Source organism: Podarcis raffonei, chromosome 16 (genome assembly GCF_027172205.1).
Source record: "Podarcis raffonei isolate rPodRaf1 chromosome 16, rPodRaf1.pri, whole genome shotgun sequence".
Lineage (NCBI taxonomy): Eukaryota > Metazoa > Chordata > Lepidosauria > Squamata > Lacertidae > Podarcis > Podarcis raffonei.
In genome coordinates this window covers 220,556-241,533 of record NC_070617.1, presented here as the reverse complement: position 1 = coordinate 241,533, position 20,978 = coordinate 220,556, and the positions used below count along the sequence as shown (strand labels likewise).

The following is a 20,978-nucleotide window of genomic DNA, read 5'->3' as shown; positions in this document are numbered from 1 at the left end:
GGCTCCGAGGGCGTGGCGGGCCCGCTGCCGTTTTGCTGCAAGGGGGCGCCAACTCCTCTCCATCTGGTAACAATTCGCCTCTGCGCATGCAAAGAGTTCCTCGCCAGCAAGAGGCGCTCTGGCGCAAGCGCAGGCCAGCCAAGATGTTTCGAAACATGCGCCCCCCCGCGGTCTGCTGCTGGGTATTTAGACCCGGAATAGCTGTAAGCTGCTGGAGGAAGGGATAAACCCGCTTGCCCCCAGAGCCTCGCCCTGCCCTGCCTCGGGGCTCAGACCAGAAACAACTGCCTTCCACCTCGCCCTCCCCCCCCCAAGTGCAAATGGGCTCCTTCCTGCTGGCCAGCCAGAGAATTAGCAGCTCAGACAGTTCCCAAGAAAAGCCCCCCCCCCCCGCTTTGCCCCTCTCTGCCCCCCAACCCATGTTCTAGAATGCAAATGCAGGCAAAGCGGCCTTCTCCATCCCGGTGCCCTCCGGATGCTGCCACCCCCCCTGACCAGCCGCAGCCCAGCAACTCCCAGAGGGCACCAGGTTGGAGAACCATAGGAGTTGGGAGGGCCCCCCAAGGGTCATCCAGCTCAACCCCCTGCAATGCAGGAAATGCAGCTGAAGCATCTTTTAAAGGCCTCCGAGGAAGGAGACTACCACCTTGAGGGGGAGCACAGCTCCTGCTCTCAGAAAACCCTGCCTAGGGTTCAGTCAGAACAGCCTTTCTGGTCAATGGAACCCATTGGTTGCCATCATCTCCTCTGGGGTAGCAGAAAAGCCGCCTCTACCTTCCCTGGCTGTATATTGTCTCCCTGCTTATTTAACTTATATGCAGAATTCATCATGCGAAAGGCTGGGCTGGATGAATCCCAAGCCGGAATTAAGATTGCCGGAAGAAATATCAACAACCTCAGATATGCAGATGACACAACCTTGATGGCAGAAAGTGAGGAGGAATTAAAGAACCTTTTAATGAGGGTGAAAGAGGAGAGCGCAAAATATGGTCTGAAGCTCAACATCAAAAAAACAAAGATCATGGCCACTGGTCCCATCACCCTCTGGCAAATAGAAGGGGAAGAAATGGAGGCAGTGAGAGATTTTACTTCTTGGGCTCCATGATCACTGCAGATGGTGACAGCAGTCACGAAATTAAAAGACGCCTGCTTCTTGGGAGAAGGGCAATGACAGGCCTAGACAGCATCTTGAGAAGTAGAGAAATCACCTTGCCAACAAAGGTCCGTATAGTTAAAGCTCTGGTTTTCCCAGTAGTGATGTATGGAAGTGAGAGCTGGACCATAAAGAAGGCTGATCGCCGAAGAATTGATGCTTTTGAATTATGGTGCTGGAGGAGACTCTTGAGAGTCCCATGGACTGCAAGAAGATCCAACCTCTCCATTCTGAAGGAAATCAGCCCTGAGTGCTCACTGGAAGGACAGATTGTGAAGCTGAGGCTCCAGTACTTTGGCCACCTCATGAGAAGACTCCCTGGAGAAGACCCTGATGTTGGGAAAGATGGAGGGCACAAGGAGAAGGGGGCGACAGAGGACGAGATGTTTGGATAGTGTTTTCGAGGTTACCAGCATGAGTTTGACCAAACTGCGGGAGACAGTGGAGGACAGAGGTGCCTGGTGTTCTCTGGTCCATGGGGTCACGAAGAGTCGGACACAACTAAACGACTAAACAACAACAACATCTTCCCTGGAGCAGAAGCAAAGCCGGACTATTCCTGGCCCAGCAGCCTCTTCCTTCCCAAAGCACCTGCAAGCGAACCAGGATCTTTGCTGAGCCAACACTGTCCTCTGGAGGCCACGGCTGGCACTGCAGGGCCATCGCAGGCAGGCAGGCGTGGGTCGCTGGGCTTCTCTGGGGTCCCCTCTCCCCCTGGAAATACCTAGCTGCCTTTGGGCTTCCCACTTTTTCTGAGCAGGACTCCATTTTCCGAGGCTGTCCTGCATCCCCAGAGATGTCTGGTTCCCTGCTCTTTGAGGCCTCTCTCTGCTCCCTAGAAGCCCCACAGCACTTGAGACCTCACTGCTATTGCATGGGGCAAGCCCCACCCCAAGGATTAGGGGGCCAGGCAAGCCATGCCTCTGGCCATATGGCTTCTCCTGGCATCTGCTGCCACACAGCTTTTCCCTGGGAAAGGGAGCACAAGAATGTGAGAGCCCTCCTGGATCTAGTCCAGCACCCTCAAACTCTGCAAGCAGGACCTGTGCCCTTCTGTGGTTCCCATAAACTGGAGTTCTTGAGAAGCATCGCTGCCTCCAGCTCTGACAGCAGAGCACAGCCAGGAGCCCTTTTTCAATTAACGTGCTTAAAAATAAGACCGAAAGTGAGCGGTGGGAGGTCCGAGAGTTAGGAGAACCAAGGTGGGGGAGAAGAATCACAGAATTGTAGAGTTGGAGGGAACCCCAAGGGTCATCCAGTCCAACCCTCTTCAATGCAGGCAGAGGGAGAACATAAAGCTTTTCATCCCCTGCTGACGAAAACTGTCCCTTCAGAGCTGCCCTGTCCCAGTTTTTTTGGGGTGGGATCCCCCTGCCCGGCTGGGCCAAACCAGGCTTCCTGAAACTCCTCACTCACCACGCTGTGAATATCCATCTTGCCTCTTTATTCTACGACAGGACACAGAAAGAAAGACTGAGATACAGACCTAACTTGTTTTCAGGTAGTTCCGATTTCCTGATGAGCTGCTTGCCTACGGATTTAGACCCTCAGTACCCAACCTACGCTCTTTCCTTCACCATTCAGCGAGATATTCCAGAAGCCCTGCATGACCCCCACCCCCTGCCCCCAGCCTCTTCCCATCATGGGGGCACAGACCCCCAAACCCGCCTTTCCCCTCACATACATGCAGCCTAATCCTTCTGCAGAGACTTCCCATGAGCCTTTTCTCCCCAGCCTCAGTTACCCGCCTGTAAAATGGAGTCTCTTGCCTCTCAGGATGAGCTGCCATCCTGAGACCTTTCGGGGGCTTGAAATTACACACACGTTATTCGGAGTAAGGAAACCCACAAAATTATCCCAGGGGGAATAGTCGTTTCTCCCCAAAAGGGGGGTCCGCTCCAGCCAGTCCAGGAGCCAGAGTGGGGGGCAAGGTTTGGGGGCTGGAGCTGCCTCAGTCAGGAGTCCCAGCCCAGGGGGGATGTGGGGTTCGGCCACTGCCAAACTGACCCTCACTGCTTCCGTTTGGTGACTGGGCAGGGAGGTGCCAACCCTCTGCAGGACGGCATGAAGGAGGAGGGCATGACTGTTTGGAGGGCCCAGAAGTGGCCAGAGTGGGACCCCGCCACCTTCAAGGAAGCCCAGCCCTGCGATGAAAACGGAGCGCCAAACCCCCAGAGAAGGGTGCAAATGGTGTCTCCAAACAGGTTCAGAAAGCAAAGGAGACTGGGCACAGTTTGCCCCCAACCGCTTCCCAGAGTCACCCACAAGGCCTGCTGCCCCCCCCCACTGAGGATGCCCCTCATTCTACGCACCAAGGCCCAGCACCAAAAGAAATCTGCCAAGGAGGCAAACAGACGCAGTCAGGCGTGACGGCAGGCCATCCTTCCCTCTGGGATTCTGAATTCCAGGTGCCCTGGAAGGGAGGGAGTTATGTGGCTGCACCAACCGGGGGGAAACAGCAGATATTTCTGGCCTCCTAGCCCAGCACCCCAGGAAAGACCCCCACCCCCAGGCTACTCTACCACCCCACACCCCCAGGGGCTCCTGGAGAGCTCTGGGGCTCACCAACCGCTTTGAAAAACTGTCCAGAGTTTGCCCCTTCCGGAACGGGGGAAACAAGGCAACGGGGTCAGGAATGATGGCGAAGTCCATGGCGCCGGAGGCCAGGGAGGGGCCCTTTGCCAGGAGGGGTCCCGAGGCCCCCCCCTCAACTCAGGCTGAAGGCACATCCAGCAGGGAAAGGGAGGGGCAGGAGTGGGGCTGGCCTGTCCCTGGCTGGCAGGCGCTGTGACGGGGGCTCCTCCAGGCCTCTTGCCAGCCCCCCCAAGGCCCCGCGGGGCTCAGTTTGCGGCGCTACGACGTGTGGCACTGGACGTTGTGGCGCATGGGGTCCTCAAAGTCGTCCTCGTGGTGGAAGCCCCTCTCCTGGAAGTGGGGCTGCGTGAAGAGCTCCCGCAGCTCCACCTCCTCGGTGTCTTCTGTGGCCATCACCTCTTCGCGGGGAGGGAAGAAGGACTGCAGCTGGCGCAGCTGGTGAGGGGGCAGCCAGCCGGGGTCCGGGAACTTCACCTGGGCAAGAGAGGGGGGAATCAGGGAACGGCAGAGCTGGAAGGGACCCCAAGGGGTGCAGGAATCTCAGCCAAGGCATCCCTGACAGACCTCTGCTTAAAAATCTCCAACGAAAGAGGGCCCACCACCTTTCCAGGGAATCCGCCTCCCCAGTCTTTCCCTTAGAGGATATGGAACGATAAGCTGGGAAGAGCATGAGACTCTTAATCTGAAGGTTGTGGGTTTGAGCCCCACGTTGGGCACAAGATCCCTGCGTTGCAAAGGGACTGGAATAGATCCACCCCAACTACAATTCTATTAAGAATGGTGGATGACTGGTTTGCAGCAAGCCCCCCCTCCCAGCTCCCTGTCCCTCTCGCTCTGGATTAAGCCTGAATGCCCCCTGCCCCCCCCAGTACCTGGAACTGAATGATCAGCTTCCCCCTCTGCGTTGGATTTCGGTAGATGGGCATCCCTTCGTTGGGGATGCACTTGGCCTCCCCAGGCTTGATGATGGTCCCTGAGGGGCACAGAGAGGGCAGAGTTGGGGAAAGGGGCAGGAAAGGGCCTCCTAAACGGCCAAGGGGGTGGAGAGGCTCCCCCAAGCAGGAAGTCTGCTGCTGCCCCTGGGGGTTCTTCATTCACAGGAAAGGCGAAGAAGAGGGGGCAGGAGGGAAATACACATTTGTGGACAGAAGTAAAGGTTTCCTCCCTCTTCCTCCATCTCTCATGACACTGGAAGTGGCGGCTGTCCATTGAAGGTGGACATTGGGGATTAGCACAGAATCCCTTGATGCCACAACCACAGGCCAAAGTGTTTTCTGTGACGTTCACCATCAACTGTCTGTCGAGAGAGGGAGCTTTAACTGTGAGAGCAGCAGGTGTTGTGTTACGCTGCTCTGTGCCTCAGAATCAGTCTGTAAATATTAGCCACATTCACACACACACACAATTCATGTAAATATGTTTCAGCATACCAAGTAAAAGTCATGTTATTTTTAAACTCTATCTTGCGCAGTCTTTTCTAGGAGAGAAAAAGAGAACTATTAAAAAGGGCCAAACGACCCGGAGCAACTTCGGGACTACTCTGACAAGTATAATTACTACACTTCACGTGACTCTGGAACTCCCTGCCACAGGAGGCAGCAACGGCCACCAACCTGGATGGCTTTAAAAGAGGATGGGAGAAATTCACAGAGGAGGAGAGGGCCCCTGATGGCTCCTAGCCAGGAGTCAGAGGCAGCCCTGCTTCTGGAAAGCAGCTGCTGGAAATGGCAGGAGGGGAGAGAGAGCCCTTGTGCTCAGGTCCTGCTCCAGGGCTTTCCCATAATGGGCATCTGGTCAGCTACTGTGCAAACAGGATGCTGGACCAGGTGGGATCCAGCAGGCTCCTCCTCCTCCTCCTCCTTTCTGATGTTCCCAGGCCTGGAGGAAGAGCCAGACACCAACTTCTCCACCTCTCAGAGCCTCACTTGGGCGCATGCAGAGGGCCAAGGCCAGGGCAGGAAAGTCCACAGGCTTGGCAGGCAGATGCCAAACACCTCCCTCCTAAAGCCTGGCAGCCTCTTTGTGACTCAGAAGCCCCCTCCCAGCACTTCAGGCCCTGCTTAAAGCAAAGGGCCATTTCTCCATTTCACTCGCATGGGCAAACGTGGCTCCTTCTCCCCCACAGGCCCAGATCCCCTCTTCCCGCCTGCGCTCACCTGGCCGCGAGGAGACCAGCAGCTTCCTGTTGTCCAGGGTGTGGATGATCTGCCGGCAGCCGCACAGGGCGTCCACCAGGCTCACCTCTCTCTTGATGATGAGGTCGCTGCCCTGGCGCTGGAAGATGGGGTGCATCTTCTGGTCCAGGACGATGACCACGTCGCCAGGCTCAAAGCCGGGCATCTGGTCGCCTTCCTGGTGGAAAGTGATCTTCTGCCGGTCGGCCATCCCTGCAGGAGGGAGGAGAGAGCTGCATGGATGCCAGAAAACCACCACCGCTGACCCGGCTGCCTTCTATCTCTCAGTCTCCTTCTGCGCTGGCTTGCTGGGCTCTTGGCATTGTTACAAAACAGACACTTAAAATGATTAGGACATTTTACGTGCTTTTACACTGTACTGTGAACTTGGTGCAGAATTCAGTGGCCAAGTTGCTCACAGAGGCAAGGTGGTTTGAGCATATAACGCCAATCCTGGCCCGGCTGCACTAGCTGCTAATTAGTTTCCAGGCCCAATTCAAAGTGCTGGTTTTGATGTATAAAGCCTTAAATGGCTCAGGACTGCAATACCTCAGGGATCGTCTCTTCCCATATGAAACAGCCTGGACCCTGCAATTGTTTTCTGAGGCCCTTCTCTGTGTGCCTCCTCCATGAGAAGTCTGGAGGGCAGCAAAACGAGAACAGGGCCTTTTCTGCAGTGGCTCCCCATTTGTGGGATGCTCTCCCCAGGGAGACTCCCCTGGCAACTTCCTTATAAACCTTTAGGCCCCAAGTGAAAAAGTTCCTCTTCAACCAGGTCTTCAGCTGATTAAACCCTATATGGCCTTTTGAAAGTGCTGGTAGGAAGATATTCTTTAATTTTTATGTTATGCATTTTCTGTTTCTATGATGTAAACCACCCTATGATCTCTGGGTGAAGGTATGCCAGACTTATTTAAAAAATCAATAAATAATTGGGGCTTGGGTTTGCGTTTTATCAAGGCTGGGAGCCTTGATAAATTGAGATGTGGATGGCATCTCATAAAACAGGCCTCTTCCCATGAATGAAAAGACAACTGCAGCTTCCCCGCTCAAGTGTGCTTTTGAGGCCGCTCTCTCAACGGCATTTCAGGGCTGGGTGACAAGTCAGTCTTCCATTTCTCAGAGATGGTTTTCTGCCAGGCGTGGGTGTGACCAGATGGAGACTTCATCCCAGGCTTCTGCAGGCCTTGGGAGGGACTGATTCAGCCGGCCACCCGCCCCCTCCGTGGAGCCAAGCCTACACAAAAATCCAGCCTGCTCTCTGTCCTTCTATGAGCTCTTAGGTTCTTCCCTCCCCACCCCCTAATTCTGCCTGACAAAGAGTTCTGGAGAACAAAATTCAATTAAAACATCATTAAAAAAAAAAAACTTCAGAAGCTTGCTGCAGTTTTGTGACGTTTTGGTTGGTGAAGCCATTTTGAGAGAAAAAGTGGTGGCCCAGTGACTAGAGGTTGGACCAGGACCTGGCAGAGATTAGGGTTCGAATCCTGACCCGGCCACAAAGCTTCCACGGGCTGCCTTTGGGCCAGTCACCTGCTCCCAGCCTAGCCTGCCTTGCAGGGCTGTTGTGGGGCTTAACTGAGGAGAGGGAGACCTGTGTCTGCCACCTGGAGCTCCTTGGAGGAAAGGTGTGATAGAAACCCAACAAACAAACAAAGATTGGGAGGCCTCGCTTTTCTGATGGGCCAAATGTGGCTCCGTTTTCTGCTTAAAAAAGGAAAGCGGGTTTTTCTTGTAACCAAATCTCTTTAGACCCTATTAATTCTGCTCCCTTTCCATCCTGGCAGACAATACACAATCCCCAAAAGTGCAGGCCACCTTCTCACTTCCTGGCATCAAGAGAGATACAACAAACCCCAAGGAACAAGCTGACCCCCCAATTTGCCCCTCGGTGCCACTGCTGGGCGGACAGGCTCCCCCCCTGCCTCGCTCCTGCCAGCCCTGTGGAGAAGACCTTGTGGGGCTCGCTCACCTTTGTCCAGGTGGACGTTGAGGATCTTCTTTTCTCGGATGACCTTCCTGCCGTTGCAGGCCAGGCAGCGGTCCAGCGCCCTCAGCCACTCCCCCTGGCCCTTGCACTGCGAGCACATCGTCTGGATGTGGTGGACCATGTTGGGCCCCAGCTGGTGGACGATGACCTCCACGCCAGAGCCATGGCACTTGGGGCACCGCGTGTCCAGCCCCTCCCTGCTTCCACGGCCTGGGAAGGAAACAGAAACGGCTTGGCGTGGGAGGAAACCGTCCCTGATCTGACAGTCTCAAGAAGGAGAGCCCCGCAGCTGGATCAGGCCCAAGGGGGCCCTTCTAGTCCAGCCTCCTCTTCTCAGCAGCCAAATGGCGCTAAGAAGCTAGGAATCCAGATAGACTGCCTCTGGACCTGGAGGCTCTACAAAACTCTAAGAAGAGCCTGGCTGCCGGATGAAGTCAAGGGGGACCCAATTAACGCAACATCCCGTCCCCACCAGGTGCCCTAATGGGAAACTCCTAAGCAGGACCCGAGCACAAGAGCAACTCTCCCTTCCTGCAGTTCCCAGCCCCTGGGATTCAGAATCATTGCTGCCTCTGACTAGTAGCCCTTGAAAGCCCCCTCCTCTTCCATGAATCTGTCTTCTAATCCTCTTTTAAAGCCCTCCACGTTGACGGTCCTCACCACCTCCTGCAGGAGGGAGTTCCATCACCCAAAGGAGCCCCTGCCACACACTCCTGCCCCCTCCTCGCTCACCGCTGCAGCTCTTGCAGATGACGGACTTCTGCAGGGAGAGTTTCCGCGTGGCGCCATTGTACAGGTCCTCCAAGGTCACTGACAGCTGGTGGACGGCCGTCTTCCCTGAAACAAGGAGGCCAAAGCATCAGAAACCTCTTGCTGTTCACCAAGGAGCTACCGTTTGTTTACTTGGGGCCTTTTGCGTCCTGCTCTTCATCCCCAAAGGCTCCCAGAGTGGCTGACATACAATCAAAGCAAGACCATTCCTCCTTGCAGGCTTACAGTCTTGTTTGGAAAGAAAACCCACCACGACACGCAAGGGAAAAGGGACAGAGAGGGAGGAGGGAAACTCAAAACTCAGGCACCAATTTCTAAACAGTTGTTCCTAGAATGAAAGTTGAGTTAATTTTATTCTGTTTCAGGATTTTAACTTTTGTCTGTTTTAAAGTAGGGTGGTAGTTTTTTTCTTGATTTTACTGTTTTAAGTCACTTAACAATCAAAGGCTTTTAACAATCAAATGGTGTGTAAATTTTATGAAATAAAGTAAATAAACTTAAGAATCACTGACAGGTGGCCACCTAACCTCTGCTTTAAAACCTGCAAGGTAGAAGAGTCCACCACCTTCTGAGAATGTCCTTTCTACTGTGGAACAGCTTGCACTCTCACAAAGTTCTTCCTGGTGATTAGGCGGAATCTCTTTGCTTGTCATTTGAATCCACTGCTTTGGGTTCTACCCTCCAGGGAATTTCCACCAGGACTGATTGATTCATTTATTGGCATGTTTGTCCCACTTTTTGCTCCCAGGAGCTCCAGGTGGCTTGTATACTTTTATTGTAATGATCCGTATGTTTTAACAGATCAGGTATTTTATTTATATGTCTAAATGTTTAATTGGTTTTTTTTTAAATTATTGCTTCCCACCCCTCGATGCTTTTAGCTGTTCCTCTTTTAGCTGCAAGCAGCCTTGAGTCACCCTCAGTGGGATATAAATAAATATTATAACAGTATGGCTCTGCCCCATCTCATTTAATCCCCACAGCAACAACCCTGTGAGGGAGGCCAGGGCTGGGACTATCCCAAGGTCACACCCAGTGAGCGCTTCATGGGGAGGATTTGAACCCAGGTCCCCCCAGGCCCAAGGCTGACACTCTCAGGAAGTCTGGCTCTCACAGAGGGGCCTGTACGGATCAGCAGAGGAGCATATGCGATATCACCCCCTCTTTGCCCATCCACTGCCCCCACCTGTAGGCTGCTGAGAAGTCCCCAGGGCCACATGGCAGCCGTCCTGAAGCTGCAAAGCTCCCTGTCGGCATTTCTGAGAGGGTTACTCAGGGCAATTAGGCAGCCGGCAAAGCCTTCTCAGAGATCTAAAGGGAACAGGATGCAATTACTGGGAGCTTGGATGTGGGGGGGGGGGGGAGGAGAGTCACACCCTTCACCCTGGAAGGAAGAGGAGGACCAGAAGGACAGCCTCGGCCAGTCTAAAGGGGGCACCAGCACAGCTCCCCACCCTCCGGGTTACATCCAGACACCAAGGCCTACTCAGAGGAGACCCACTGAAATCAAGGGACTGGTGTTTATCCTCATTATGACTACTGTGGAGTTCCCTCTGGAGAGAAGCGAAACTGGCTCCCTCTTTGTTATCCTGCCGCCAGAGGCTGAGACCTTCCTGTCCAGACAGGCCTTTGGGGCAGGCGATGAAGATCCGCTGGGCAAATCGCTGCACCTTAATGACGGGTTCTATCTGTGTTCTAACTATTGCTTGCCTTTATTACTCTGTATTCTAGAATGATGTTGTTAAATGTCAGAAGCCGCCTTGAATCCCAGGCAGAATAGGAATACATTTAGTAATAATATAAAGGCGTTCCTAAACGTCTTTTCAGATCTTTCAGAGCCTCTCTCCAGCAGCATACGCCACGTGGGTATTTAGTTGTGATCATAGCTGTCAACTTTCCCCTTTTCTTGCGAGGAATCCTATTTGGAATAAGGGAATTTCCCTTAAAAAAAGAGAAACGTTGACAGCTATGGTTGTGATTCCTGCACTGCAAGGGGTTGGGCTGGGGGGCCTGATTCTGCGCACCATGCAAAAACATCCATCCATTACAACAACAATTCACTCTGAAACAAGCACAGCAACACATCCCTCCTTGCTCTGTGATGGCAGGGCTCCAACTCAGTTGCACCCTTGGAATCAATGGGCCTCAGTGAGCCTATCCGTGTCAATGGACCTCAGGAAGGCCAGCGCAGATCATCAGCTCTCAGGGATTTCTTTTGGCCAGGGATGGGGGATCTGCGGAACTCCAAGACGTTGTTGGAGTCCAACTGCCACCAGCCCAAGCAGCTAGCGGGGCCCACGGGCAGGCATTGCATCTATTTCACAAAATCTGCACACAAAGAAAAGCCTCAGGAGGTTTACAAAGAAAGGAATAAAATTTATCAGCAAAAACAACCATTTAAAATTAAAATCAGGAATAAACTAAAAACAAGCATACACCAACATTCTACATGTCTGGATGCAGGTTTGTCTAAACAAATGTGGGTTTTTGGCAGGTGCCATAAAAAAGGCAGTGATGGTGCCTGCCTGACGTCAACAGGCAGGGAGTTCCACAGAGCAGGGGCTGCCACACTAAAATATCGATGTGGAACAGGTCAGTGGTGAAGGGGTGGGAAGCGTGCCTTTGTGGATCCCCACGCCTGGCTTAGAAGGATTCCCCTCCCTCCGAACTACCAAGCAGCCAAGTTTCAGGGTGCTGCTGCCATCCCTCAGTGGGGCCCCTGTCCCCACACCCCACTTCTCCCTTATGGCCCGTGAACCACAAACTGCCTTCCCAAAGGGCAGGTGGACACAAGATTCATTTCTGTTTTTCCATTTTCAGGATTCATTCTATACAACCGTCTCAAGGCGACACCAAAGATTATTCAAAATGCTTAAGAATAGCAAATAAATTTAGAACTCAATAAAGGTGTCTGGGTGAGAACTTCCTGAGCAGGAAAGTGGAAGGTTCAATAAATAAATGGCAATGGAGCCTGACTCTGCTCCTCTAAGTACAGCCTTCTCAGCAAGAGCCTGTCTCCCAGAGGAAGCAAAGTCCCCCCCCGCCAGGCCAGCCCCCCTTGCCCCCAGTACCTCTCCTCTCCACGCGGGGGCCGTGGGTGCGGGGCCCGCCTCCGAAAAACAGGTCAAAGATGTCCATGGGGGGCCCGAAGCCGCCCCTGCCGCCTTCCTTCATGGCCCGCTCCCCCCCGCGGTCGTACATCGACCTCTTGTGGGGGTCTGACAGCACCTCATAGGCCTGGGAAATCTGCTTGAACTGGGGAGGGAGAAATGGTGTCGAGTCAGAGGACGGGAGAGCCGGAAGGGACCCCCAAGGGTCATGTAGTCCAGCCCACCCAGCCCAGCCCAGCCCCCGGCACCTACCCTGTCCCCCTCACTGGGGTTCTTGTCTGGGTGGTACCTCAGCGCCAGGCGCCGGTAAGCGCGCTTGATCTCCTCCATCGTGGCGCAGGGCTTGACCCCCAGCACATCGTAGTACCCGGTTTCCTTCACCATCTTCCTTGAGGCAGTTCAGCGGTCAGCGTCCGGCAGCGTCAAGTCCCCCTGGCTCACCCGTCCAAGCCCAGAGAGAGCCTTTGCCCTAGAGAGAGGACCTGGGGGTCATTCAGGAAAACAGAAGCAGCTCTTGTGAAAGGCCCAGGATGCTGGCTGCCAAAAGGTCCAAGAGGACAGTAAAAGGAGAAGGGGCCCCTTGAATGGCTGGGCTGGCTCCCAGAGAGTCTCGCTGGCCTTCTTCCCCCAAACAGACACCTGTCAGGCAGGTGGGGCTGTCAATGCCCTGCTGCTGCGGCTTCCCAATTAAGAGTGCCTCCTCCTCCTCCTCTCGCTCTTCCCTGTGCGGACGGACCGGTTGGAGGAAGCAGGAGGGCGTGGCGGGGCTGAGTGCGTCAGATCCCAAAGGTGCTGATTACCTGGCCCGCCTCACAGGGCGAGCGTGAATGCCTCCTGAGCCCCGGAGGGCGTGGGACGGGAGCTGCAGCAGCAGCACCAAAAACAAAGCCCAGACCAAGCAAGATTCCCCTGCCCTACTTTCCTCTCCGTCCGCTGCGCAACCCAGCGCACCAAGCCCTCCTTTAAGGCCTTAATTGCCACTTGCTAACGAAGCAGCCTGGCCCCGCCCGCCCGTGGCACACTTTGGCCAGGGCCGCCTGTCACTCTCTTCCCCTGGAAATAAAATAAGGTTCTAGTCCTCATCTGGGAACAAGGGCATCTTCCTCAGACAGAGTCAGACCGATTGGTCCATCTAGGAACAGAGGATGCTACCTGCGACTGAATCAGACCACTGGCCCATCCAGATCAGCAGGGTGGATCTGATTTAAATCAAATCAATTTAAATCACGATGGGCCTGCCCCAAAGGGCCACGCTCCAGCCCTTGGAAGCACACGCAGGCAGAGGACTGTAGTTCATGTGGGCTGCCGGAGGGCCAAGGGGCTGCCCCCTCTTCTCTGCCCAAAGCTCCTCCAAACAGCTGGAGGAGGGTCTCTGGGTGCCCTGCTTCCCTCAGCTCTTTTGGCAGCACTGAGACAGCAGAAAAACTCCCTTGTGAAGGCCTTGCCCAAGAGGAGCCAAGCGGCCACAGCTTGCAAGAGGAGAAGCGCCTCATTCTGCAAAGCCCTCTGGCAAACTTGGGTGCCGCCCCCTCCAGGGGCTGCTGGACTCCCAACTCCCAGCTCCCAGGCTCAGCTGTGACAGTGTTGTTCCCACAAGTCCTGGATGGCCACAGATGCTGTCCAGCCCTGATGGAAGCATAGAGCTGTAGAGCTGGGAGGCATCCAAGGGTCATCTAGTCCAACCCCCGCTGCACTGCAGGAACCACAGCTAAAGGATCCCTGATTAATCTCGATTTTAAAAGCCTCCAAAAGAGGAGAGTAGGCTGTTCCACTGTTGAAGGAATGCTAAACGTCAACTCAGCAGACAGAAGAAGGGGCTGGATATCATCCAACACGGAGGTTACCCAGTCAAAGCACTGGTCCATTCAGCTGAGTAATGTCCGCCCTGGCTGGCAGCAGCTCTCCAGGGCTTCAGGCTCAGGGGCTACTAGCCACAATGGCTATGGTCTGCCTCCACTGTCGGAGGCAGCAAGGCTTCTGAGCACCAGTTGCTGGAAACCACAACCGGGGAGAGGGGTCTTGTTCTCGAATCCTGCTTGTGGAACTGTTCAGCCACTGTGAGAACAGGATGCTGGAATAGATGGGAGGTGGCCTGATCCAGGAGGCTCTTCTTGGGTTCCTAGGGTACTCAAGAAGACGGAAGCGGTTTTTGTGCCAAGCAACAGGGGCTGATTAGTATGGTCCTGCCGGAGGGCAGAAAACTGGGCAAGTCACTTGGGGCCCCGCTGTAAGTTGGGGGGCCCTCTTGGCCATTCGGTCAGCTGCAGAAGTGGAGGGAATGATGGTCGAGGGCCTTCTCTGTTGCTGCCCCTAAGTGGTGACCCTCTCACCCCACAGAGATGCGTCTGGCACCACCGTGAGTCAGGTCCCGCCATGGGTGGCAGACACACCTGTGCACCCGGCCCTGGGACAGCACTTCTGTGTGGGGCTCAGCCCTCCTGCTTTGTTGTTTTTGCTCAGAGTCCTTGCATTTCTTTCCACAAACTGCCCTGCCTCTCTTGTTTTTAGCAGAATGATTATGTCACTGCAACCCGTCCTGGGACCTTACAGTGAAGGGCGGGTAAGAAATCTCTTAAATAAATACGTGAACAGGGCTGCAAGCCCATTCACTTATCCTGGCCTGCCTGGGTGAGGTTTGGGGAAGGAGCACCACAGCTCAATGGGCAGAGCAGGCACCTCTGAGTAGGGCTGGGAGCGCCCTGCTTCCGTAACTCTGGAGAGCCACTGATGATTCGGTCTAAGGGAACTTCCTGAGATTCCAGGTGAGCAAATGCAGGGGTTGGACTAGATGCCCCATGGGACCCCTTCCGACGCTGCAAGTCTATGACCCTATGAGTGGGAGGGCTGCCAGGAGTCCACATGTAATGCTTAGCAAGAAAAGCCAAGCCGCATCCCAGACGGGGAGTCTCGGGGAGGGAGCCTGGGAAAAACTCCTCTTCCCAGGACGACTTCCCAGATTACCCTGAACAAGCAAGAAACCAAGAACTCAGAGAGCCACTTCTGAGGCGCACAGAGGCCACGCTGGGCCTTTGATCTCCCAGGCAAAGCTGGGTGTGCAGGGCTGCCCCACCTGGCTGGCCTGAGGCTCCTGCTCAGGGGCAGAAAAGCTCCTCCGTGGGCAAAAAACGTTGCCCCACACTGGAAGCAGCGCACAGGGGAGTCGGCAAGGAAAAGCTTTGGGACGGCAGATTTCAGGGTCTGATCCTGCCCCACAACAAAGCCAACGCAAGACAGGGATTTGTTTGTTCCTTAAAGCTTTTCAACTTCAGCACTTTAAAGCCTTGTTCCTGAAAGCCTTTCAACCAAACACAACACCCTGTCCGACTTCCACGCTCCACTCGTGAATGAGCTAAAACAAATCCGACAGGACAGACGACATGCTGTAAGTTTATAAGATTATGCACGGCATGAAGGAAGCAGAGAGAGAAAAGCAGGCAGAGGCAAACTCGGCCCTGTGTCTGGAGAAAAGGTTTTCTCCCTCTCATGACACCAGAACTGGTGGGCTCCCAGTGAAGCTGAATGTTGGAGGATAAAGGACAGAGAAAAAGGAGGACTTCTGCATGCAGCACAGAATTCAACTGTGGAACTCCCTCCTGCAGGGGGCAGCCAGGGCCACCAAGCTGGAAAGTTGGAGGAGAGGGCTATGGAAGGCTGCTAGTCCCCGTGGCCATGCTCTGCCTCCAGAGCGGAGAGGCAGCCATGCTCCTGAATCCCAGGCGCTGGGAGAGTTGCTCTTGCGCTTGGACCCTGCTTGCAGGTTTCCCATAAGGGGCACCTGGTCGGCCACCATGAGAGCAGGAGGCTGGCCTAGAGGGGCCCCCCTTTGGCCTGATCCAGCAGCAGCCAGGCTGCTCTTACATTCCAAGTGCAAAGGAATTCTCTACATGTTCAGCGCCTGGTTCAAAGCAGGCCTCAAAGGAAACGTGGGAAGAGCTCTCCTGGCCTTGACCAGAACAGCTTTGCACTCTCGGCCAAAAGAGGCCAGGCTATCTCACTCTGGGGAAACCCAAGGACTGGGCAGGAGAGCGGGGCATCCGCTCCACATCTGAACTCCACCCACCCTCCAGTTGGAAGAAAAGGTCGCAGGCAGCCAGGCAGCTTCAGCTTCCAAACGGCATCTCCATGGAGGGCTGAATCCTGGTCTGAAACCCTGAAGAGTCGCTGCTGCCAGTCAGGGCAGGCAATCCTGAGCTAGATGGGCCAATGGCCTGGCTCAATATGAGGCCGCCTCCTGTGTCCCCATCCATCCAAGCTGCTCTTGGTATCGTCTACCCGGACTGGCAGCAGCTCTCCAGGGTTTCAGACCTGGGTTCAGGTTCAGGCCAGAACGGAATGTCGTGTGCCTTTTTCCCCCAAGGAAATTAATTATTGTTGCTGTTATTTCTATACCGCTTTATATTTTGAAGAACAAATCTCAAAGCGGTTTACAGCACATTAAAGCATCAAATAAAGCAATCCAGAATAAAGACAAATTCCACCTTCAAGGAAAGTATTTCAGATCCTTCTGTAAGTGACATTTTGCTTTCCCCTACCGCCAGCCTGACATCCAGAGATCTCCATGTGGTCACCACTGGACCCGTGACAAAATGCACCTGGCTAATTTTTAACACTGCACTCAGCTAGAGTCCTCCCTTTGAAAATAAAGCAAGATTCCAGTCCTCATGGTTCTGAATAAATTTGAAGAGGAAGGCACTGCCTCACGTTCAGCAGACCAGGAGCCTCTCAGCGGCTGGGTGCAGAAACAGCTTTCTAGGGGCAGGTCTGTGGAGCTGCCACTTCCACTCCTCTCCTTCCCTCCTTGGCCTACCCCGGCCGGCATCCAGCCAAACAGGTTCTCTGGGCGCTTGCAGCTGCACCCAGAAAGAGCCCAGGCGCCACCACAGGCTCCCACAAGCGTGACCAGCACGGCACGTGGAGACTGTGGCTGCGGGGTGAGCGTCTGAGGTGCCAGCAGCACCTCCCTGCATCCCTGGAACAAGCTCTCGGCACGGCTGCGCGAAGGAGGCCCAGGTAGGGACGCCTGTGGTTGCTTTTCATTGCACAGCTGCTTGCTGGGTGGCCCCTTGCCAGATGATTCCTGCATTGGGTTGGACTAGATGGCTCTGAAGGTCCCTCCTGACTCTTCTACAATTCTAGGAAATGTGCCTTGGGTTGCCCTATTTTTTAAAGGAGCAGGGTGCAATAGATTTCCTCAGAACTTCGATCAGCTGCTGCAATCTGGTGCAGTCAGCTTCAGTTCTTGCTCAAGTCGAGACAGACTGAGCAAGCAGGAGAGCAAGACTCCCAGGACAATCCTCCCCCTCTAAGCCAGGCTGCATCCTGTTTGCTCAGTCAGCACCCTAAAGCAACAGGATCAGGGCCGGCAAGTGACACCTCAGCTGCACCCCAACAAATAAGGAAGCTGACTTATACTGAGTCAGACCGCTGGTTCACCCAGATCAGGACTGTCTACCCCAGCAACAGCAGTGGCTCTTTCCAAGGCTGCTTTCAGAGCCCCACCTGGAGACGCCAGCAGGAACTGAGCCCCAGGCTCTCAGATGCTCTGCCACAAAGCAGACAAGAGCACTCAGAGAGCCTGCTGGATCAGGCCAATGACCCATTTAGTTCAGCCTCCTGTTCTCAGTGGCCAAATAGTCCAAAGAATCTAGGAACCAAGATAGACTGCCTCTGGAACTGGAGGTTCCCTAAGGACATAAGGAGAGCCTGGCTGCTGGATCAGACCAAAGGGAGGGGGCTAACCAGAGTGGCCAACCAGATGCTTATTGTGGGAACCCCACAAGTAGGACCGCCCCCCACTCCTGCAGCTCCCAGCAGCTCTTATTCAGAAGGCAGACCATGGCCATCACTGCTAGTAGCCATAAATACCTGCTCTCATGAATTTGTATAATTCTCTTTCAAAGCCTTCCAAGTTGGTAGTCCTCACTGCCACCTGCAGGAGCCAGTTCCATAGTGTGACTACATGCTGTGTGAATAAGGGCTTCCTTTCATCTGTCCTGAATCTTCCAACATGCGGCTTCCTGGGATGTCCACCAGCTGTGTGGGAAACCGGCAAGCAGGATCCGAGCACAAGAGCCGCTTCCCTCCTGCGGTTTCCAGCAACTGGGATTCAGAAGCATTGCTCCCATCTGACTTTGGATCTGGGGGTCAGTCTTTTTTGGCCTGCCATGGAGAGGGTCAAGGCTGAAAAGGAACCTGAATCTTCCTTGGAAAACTGGTGTAAAAAGAGTGACAGTGTGTTGTTGCAGGAATTTATGTATAGGTTGGGGGGGGGGTTGCCCCTCCAGCAGATCTCATGCACATGCAGCCCACTACCAGAATCAGCACAATCACTTTTGTGACTTTTGTGATTTGTCCCCATAAAACACTTCATCAGTTTCTTCCTGCCTATTCGAAGGGCCTCTGCTGCACGATACCAAATGTAACAATTCACTGATAAATGTACAGTGGTACCTCAGGTTAAGTACTTAATTTGTTCCGGAGGTCCGTTCTTAACCTGAAACTGTTCTTAACCTGAAGCACCACTTTAGCTAATGGGACCTCCTGCTGCTGCCACGCCTCCGGAGCCCGATTTCTGTTCTTATCCTGAAGCAAAGTTCTTAACCTGAAGCACTATTTCTGGGTTAGCGGAGTGTGTAACCTGAAGTGTATGTAACCTGAAGCGTATGTAACCCGAGGTACCACTATATCTATGTACTGGCTCACTGGGAAAACTTCAGAAATTCATCTAGACCTGTGAGCTCAGCTCCTCAGCAGCCCCTCTGCCTGAGTGATAATCCCTGACCTCCTGATACCTGAGTGCCAGACAGGTAGCCATTCCAGAAAGAGCAAACCCAGATGGAGACAAAAGGGTGGGATGAACTGGGCTGGGAAAGAGGGAAATGTAAAGATCTCTTTTGTTCCACTTGATGGGTGTTTGGTGGAGGGCAAGGGGAACCATGGGGCAGGGTCCAGGATGCTCAGATTACGGCCACCAGACCTCCCCTTTCATGATGTATGAGTGATGTAGTTGGGGGGGGTGTAACACGGGGATTAGCAGCGAATAAAAGTTTGGGTTCTCTTTTGTTTGGAGCTTCCATCTTGTTCCACCTTCTGGCAGGTGGGAGTCCTGTGGCAACAGTCTTCAGTAAAGACCAAGGCGACTGGCTGCTCTGGTATTCCTGGCTGGTGTCCTTGTTTTTTGTCCAAGGAGCCCTCAGATTTCTCCGTTAACAGTGTTAAGCAACAGATTCATAGAATGGGAAGGGAAGCCAAGGGTCATCTAGTCCAAGCCCAAGAAAGATGCATGGAGGAACAACACAATTAAAGCAGAGACAGGAAGTTGTACGCTGCCCACGGGCAGAGCCTATTTTGCTTCAGCTTTATCTGCAACAAGTCATTTTAAAAATATGCTGCTGAAACATCATGGCTCTTAGCCCTATACTGAGAATACTCCCCCAGGAAGGACCCAGGCTGCAATCCTGTGCGCACTGAGCTGGGAGCAAGACCCCCTGAGGTCAGCTGGGCTCCCTTCCAGAGGCAGTGAGGAGGAGTCTGGGAGAGGAAAGGAAGACTCTTATCAGCCAGGGACAACAACAGGACGTCTTGTTTGCTTTCTCTGTGTGTGACCTTCTCTCTCCAACTAGGATTCGCTCAAAAGTAGCCAAAGTTGCAGCGGAAATCAAGGCAAGATTTTTGCAGCTCCAGCTTAAAGACTGAACAAAGTTTATTATGGCATTTACAGGAGATTTCCTGGGCCCTAGTTTCTCATCAGGTGATAAAGGAAGTTTATTCAACGCCTCTAATGAAGACGGAAAAATCACACCTGAGTGTGGGAGCCTCCAAGGGGCCACCACCACAAGAGCCTCGCCTGAGTTTCTGCCCCTAAATCCTCAACCTCCCCCAGCGAAATATTTAAAAGCGGCTTATACAGTAAGAAATCAAGAATTAAAAAGGCACAGCAAAATAAACTACACAACGATTAAACAGCAAGAACACAATAACGAAAGCAATAAAAACCCATAGGTAAAAAAGAAAAAGAAAACAGAAACAAAAAAACCCTCTTTAAAAATACATTTTTAAAAATGCTAAATACATTCTTGTTTAGGTAAGTCCAACCAGATCCTTAGAATCTGTGTTAATATTTTGACTTTTCGTATGTTTTAAAGTACCATCGTATATTTTTCTTGATTTATTTATATTTCTGTGATCCGATTTGAGGGCTGTTGTTTTACACTCTAGCGATGTGTACATTTTACGAAATAAAGAACCACAATAAATAGAGAGAGACGTCAACATAGCCAGCCAGGGCCTCAGAAGGGAGTTTTTCACAGCAGCGGCTGCTGGGTGAGCGCAGGAGGGGAACCCAGGCGTCCGAGGAGCGCCCCCCCCCCACACCAGAGGACCCAGGCGTCCGGGGAAGGAGGGGGCGTGGCGTGGGAGAAGAGGGAAAAGGACCCAGGCGTCCGAGGAGCTCCCCGCCCCCCCCCCCGGCTCACTCACCCTCCGCCGCTCCGACCGCTTCCTTCCTCGAGAGGAACTCTCTGGAAGCGCCGCCCCGCCCCGCTCGGCGCCCATTGGCCGGCGGACGCAGTCAAGGCTCCGCCCTCCCGAGGAAGCCCCGCCCCTCCCCCTGAGAAAGAGGCCGAGAAACTCGGCGGGCTTTTGTTGTTTTCCTTCACTCGCGCCCGGAGAGGCCGCGCCTCCCAGCCCCGCGATTGGGCGGCGGCGAGAGCGGCCCGGCCTCCTCTGCGGCTCTGGATTGGCTGCGCTCCACGCTCGTCAGCCGCACGGCGGCCACTGAACGGGCGACCTTCGCTTTGAGCGAGAAGAGCGGGAACTCGTCGCCGGTTGGGCGCGCGGGGGAGGGGAGCGCCGAAACTCCCGCCCTTTTCTCCCGCGCACGCGCCTCAGCCTCAGGCGGCGCGGAGGCCTAGGCGGCCGGGCTGCCAGGGAGACTGGCACCCAGAACCCAAATACACACATATATTGTATTTATTTTTCTTCTTATTATTATTTTGGTAAATATTTCCTTTTGGGAAGGGACCCCGGGGGTCATCCAGTCCCACCCCCTGCAATGTCGGAATCTTAAGGAGTGCCTTGGTGGCATTTTATAATGTACGTCAAAGCAGAGAGAGCGGCTGTCCCGGCGGGTGGCCAGCAAAAAATGAAATCAAAGAGGCGGGTTGAAGTCCCAAGTCCTGGATGGG

General features: G+C 53.9%; 1 protein-coding gene and 1 long non-coding RNA gene across 4 annotated transcripts; one reads left to right on the top strand and one right to left on the bottom strand.

Annotated features, from left to right (window-relative positions):
- Nucleotides 1-2,576: 2,576 nt before the first annotated feature.
- LOC128403651 (dnaJ homolog subfamily A member 1-like) lies at nucleotides 2,577-20,290 on the bottom strand. Of its 3 annotated transcripts, XM_053368620.1 has the most exons (8): nucleotides 20,272-20,290; nucleotides 12,046-12,262; nucleotides 11,755-11,938; nucleotides 8,645-8,749; nucleotides 7,895-8,122; nucleotides 5,905-6,135; nucleotides 4,621-4,721; nucleotides 2,577-4,222 (listed from the first exon to the last, which is right to left on the bottom strand). In XM_053368620.1, the coding sequence occupies exons 2-8, from the start codon at nucleotides 12,175-12,177 to the stop codon at nucleotides 4,007-4,009; spliced, it is 1,197 nt and encodes a 398-aa protein (XP_053224595.1). In that variant the 5' UTR covers nucleotides 12,178-12,262; nucleotides 20,272-20,290; the 3' UTR covers nucleotides 2,577-4,006. The 3 variants fall into 3 exon arrangements, with proteins under 3 accessions (XP_053224595.1, XP_053224594.1, XP_053224596.1); XM_053368619.1 differs by lacking the exon at nucleotides 20,272-20,290 and having other exon boundaries at nucleotides 12,046-12,330; XM_053368621.1 differs by lacking the exon at nucleotides 20,272-20,290 and having other exon boundaries at nucleotides 12,083-12,198.
- On the top strand, nucleotides 10,061-11,535 carry LOC128403658 (uncharacterized). Its single transcript, XR_008327992.1, has 3 exons — nucleotides 10,061-10,545; nucleotides 11,178-11,275; nucleotides 11,504-11,535. It is a non-coding gene; the product is annotated as an uncharacterized LOC128403658 (long non-coding RNA).
- Nucleotides 20,291-20,978: the final 688 nt, after the last annotated feature.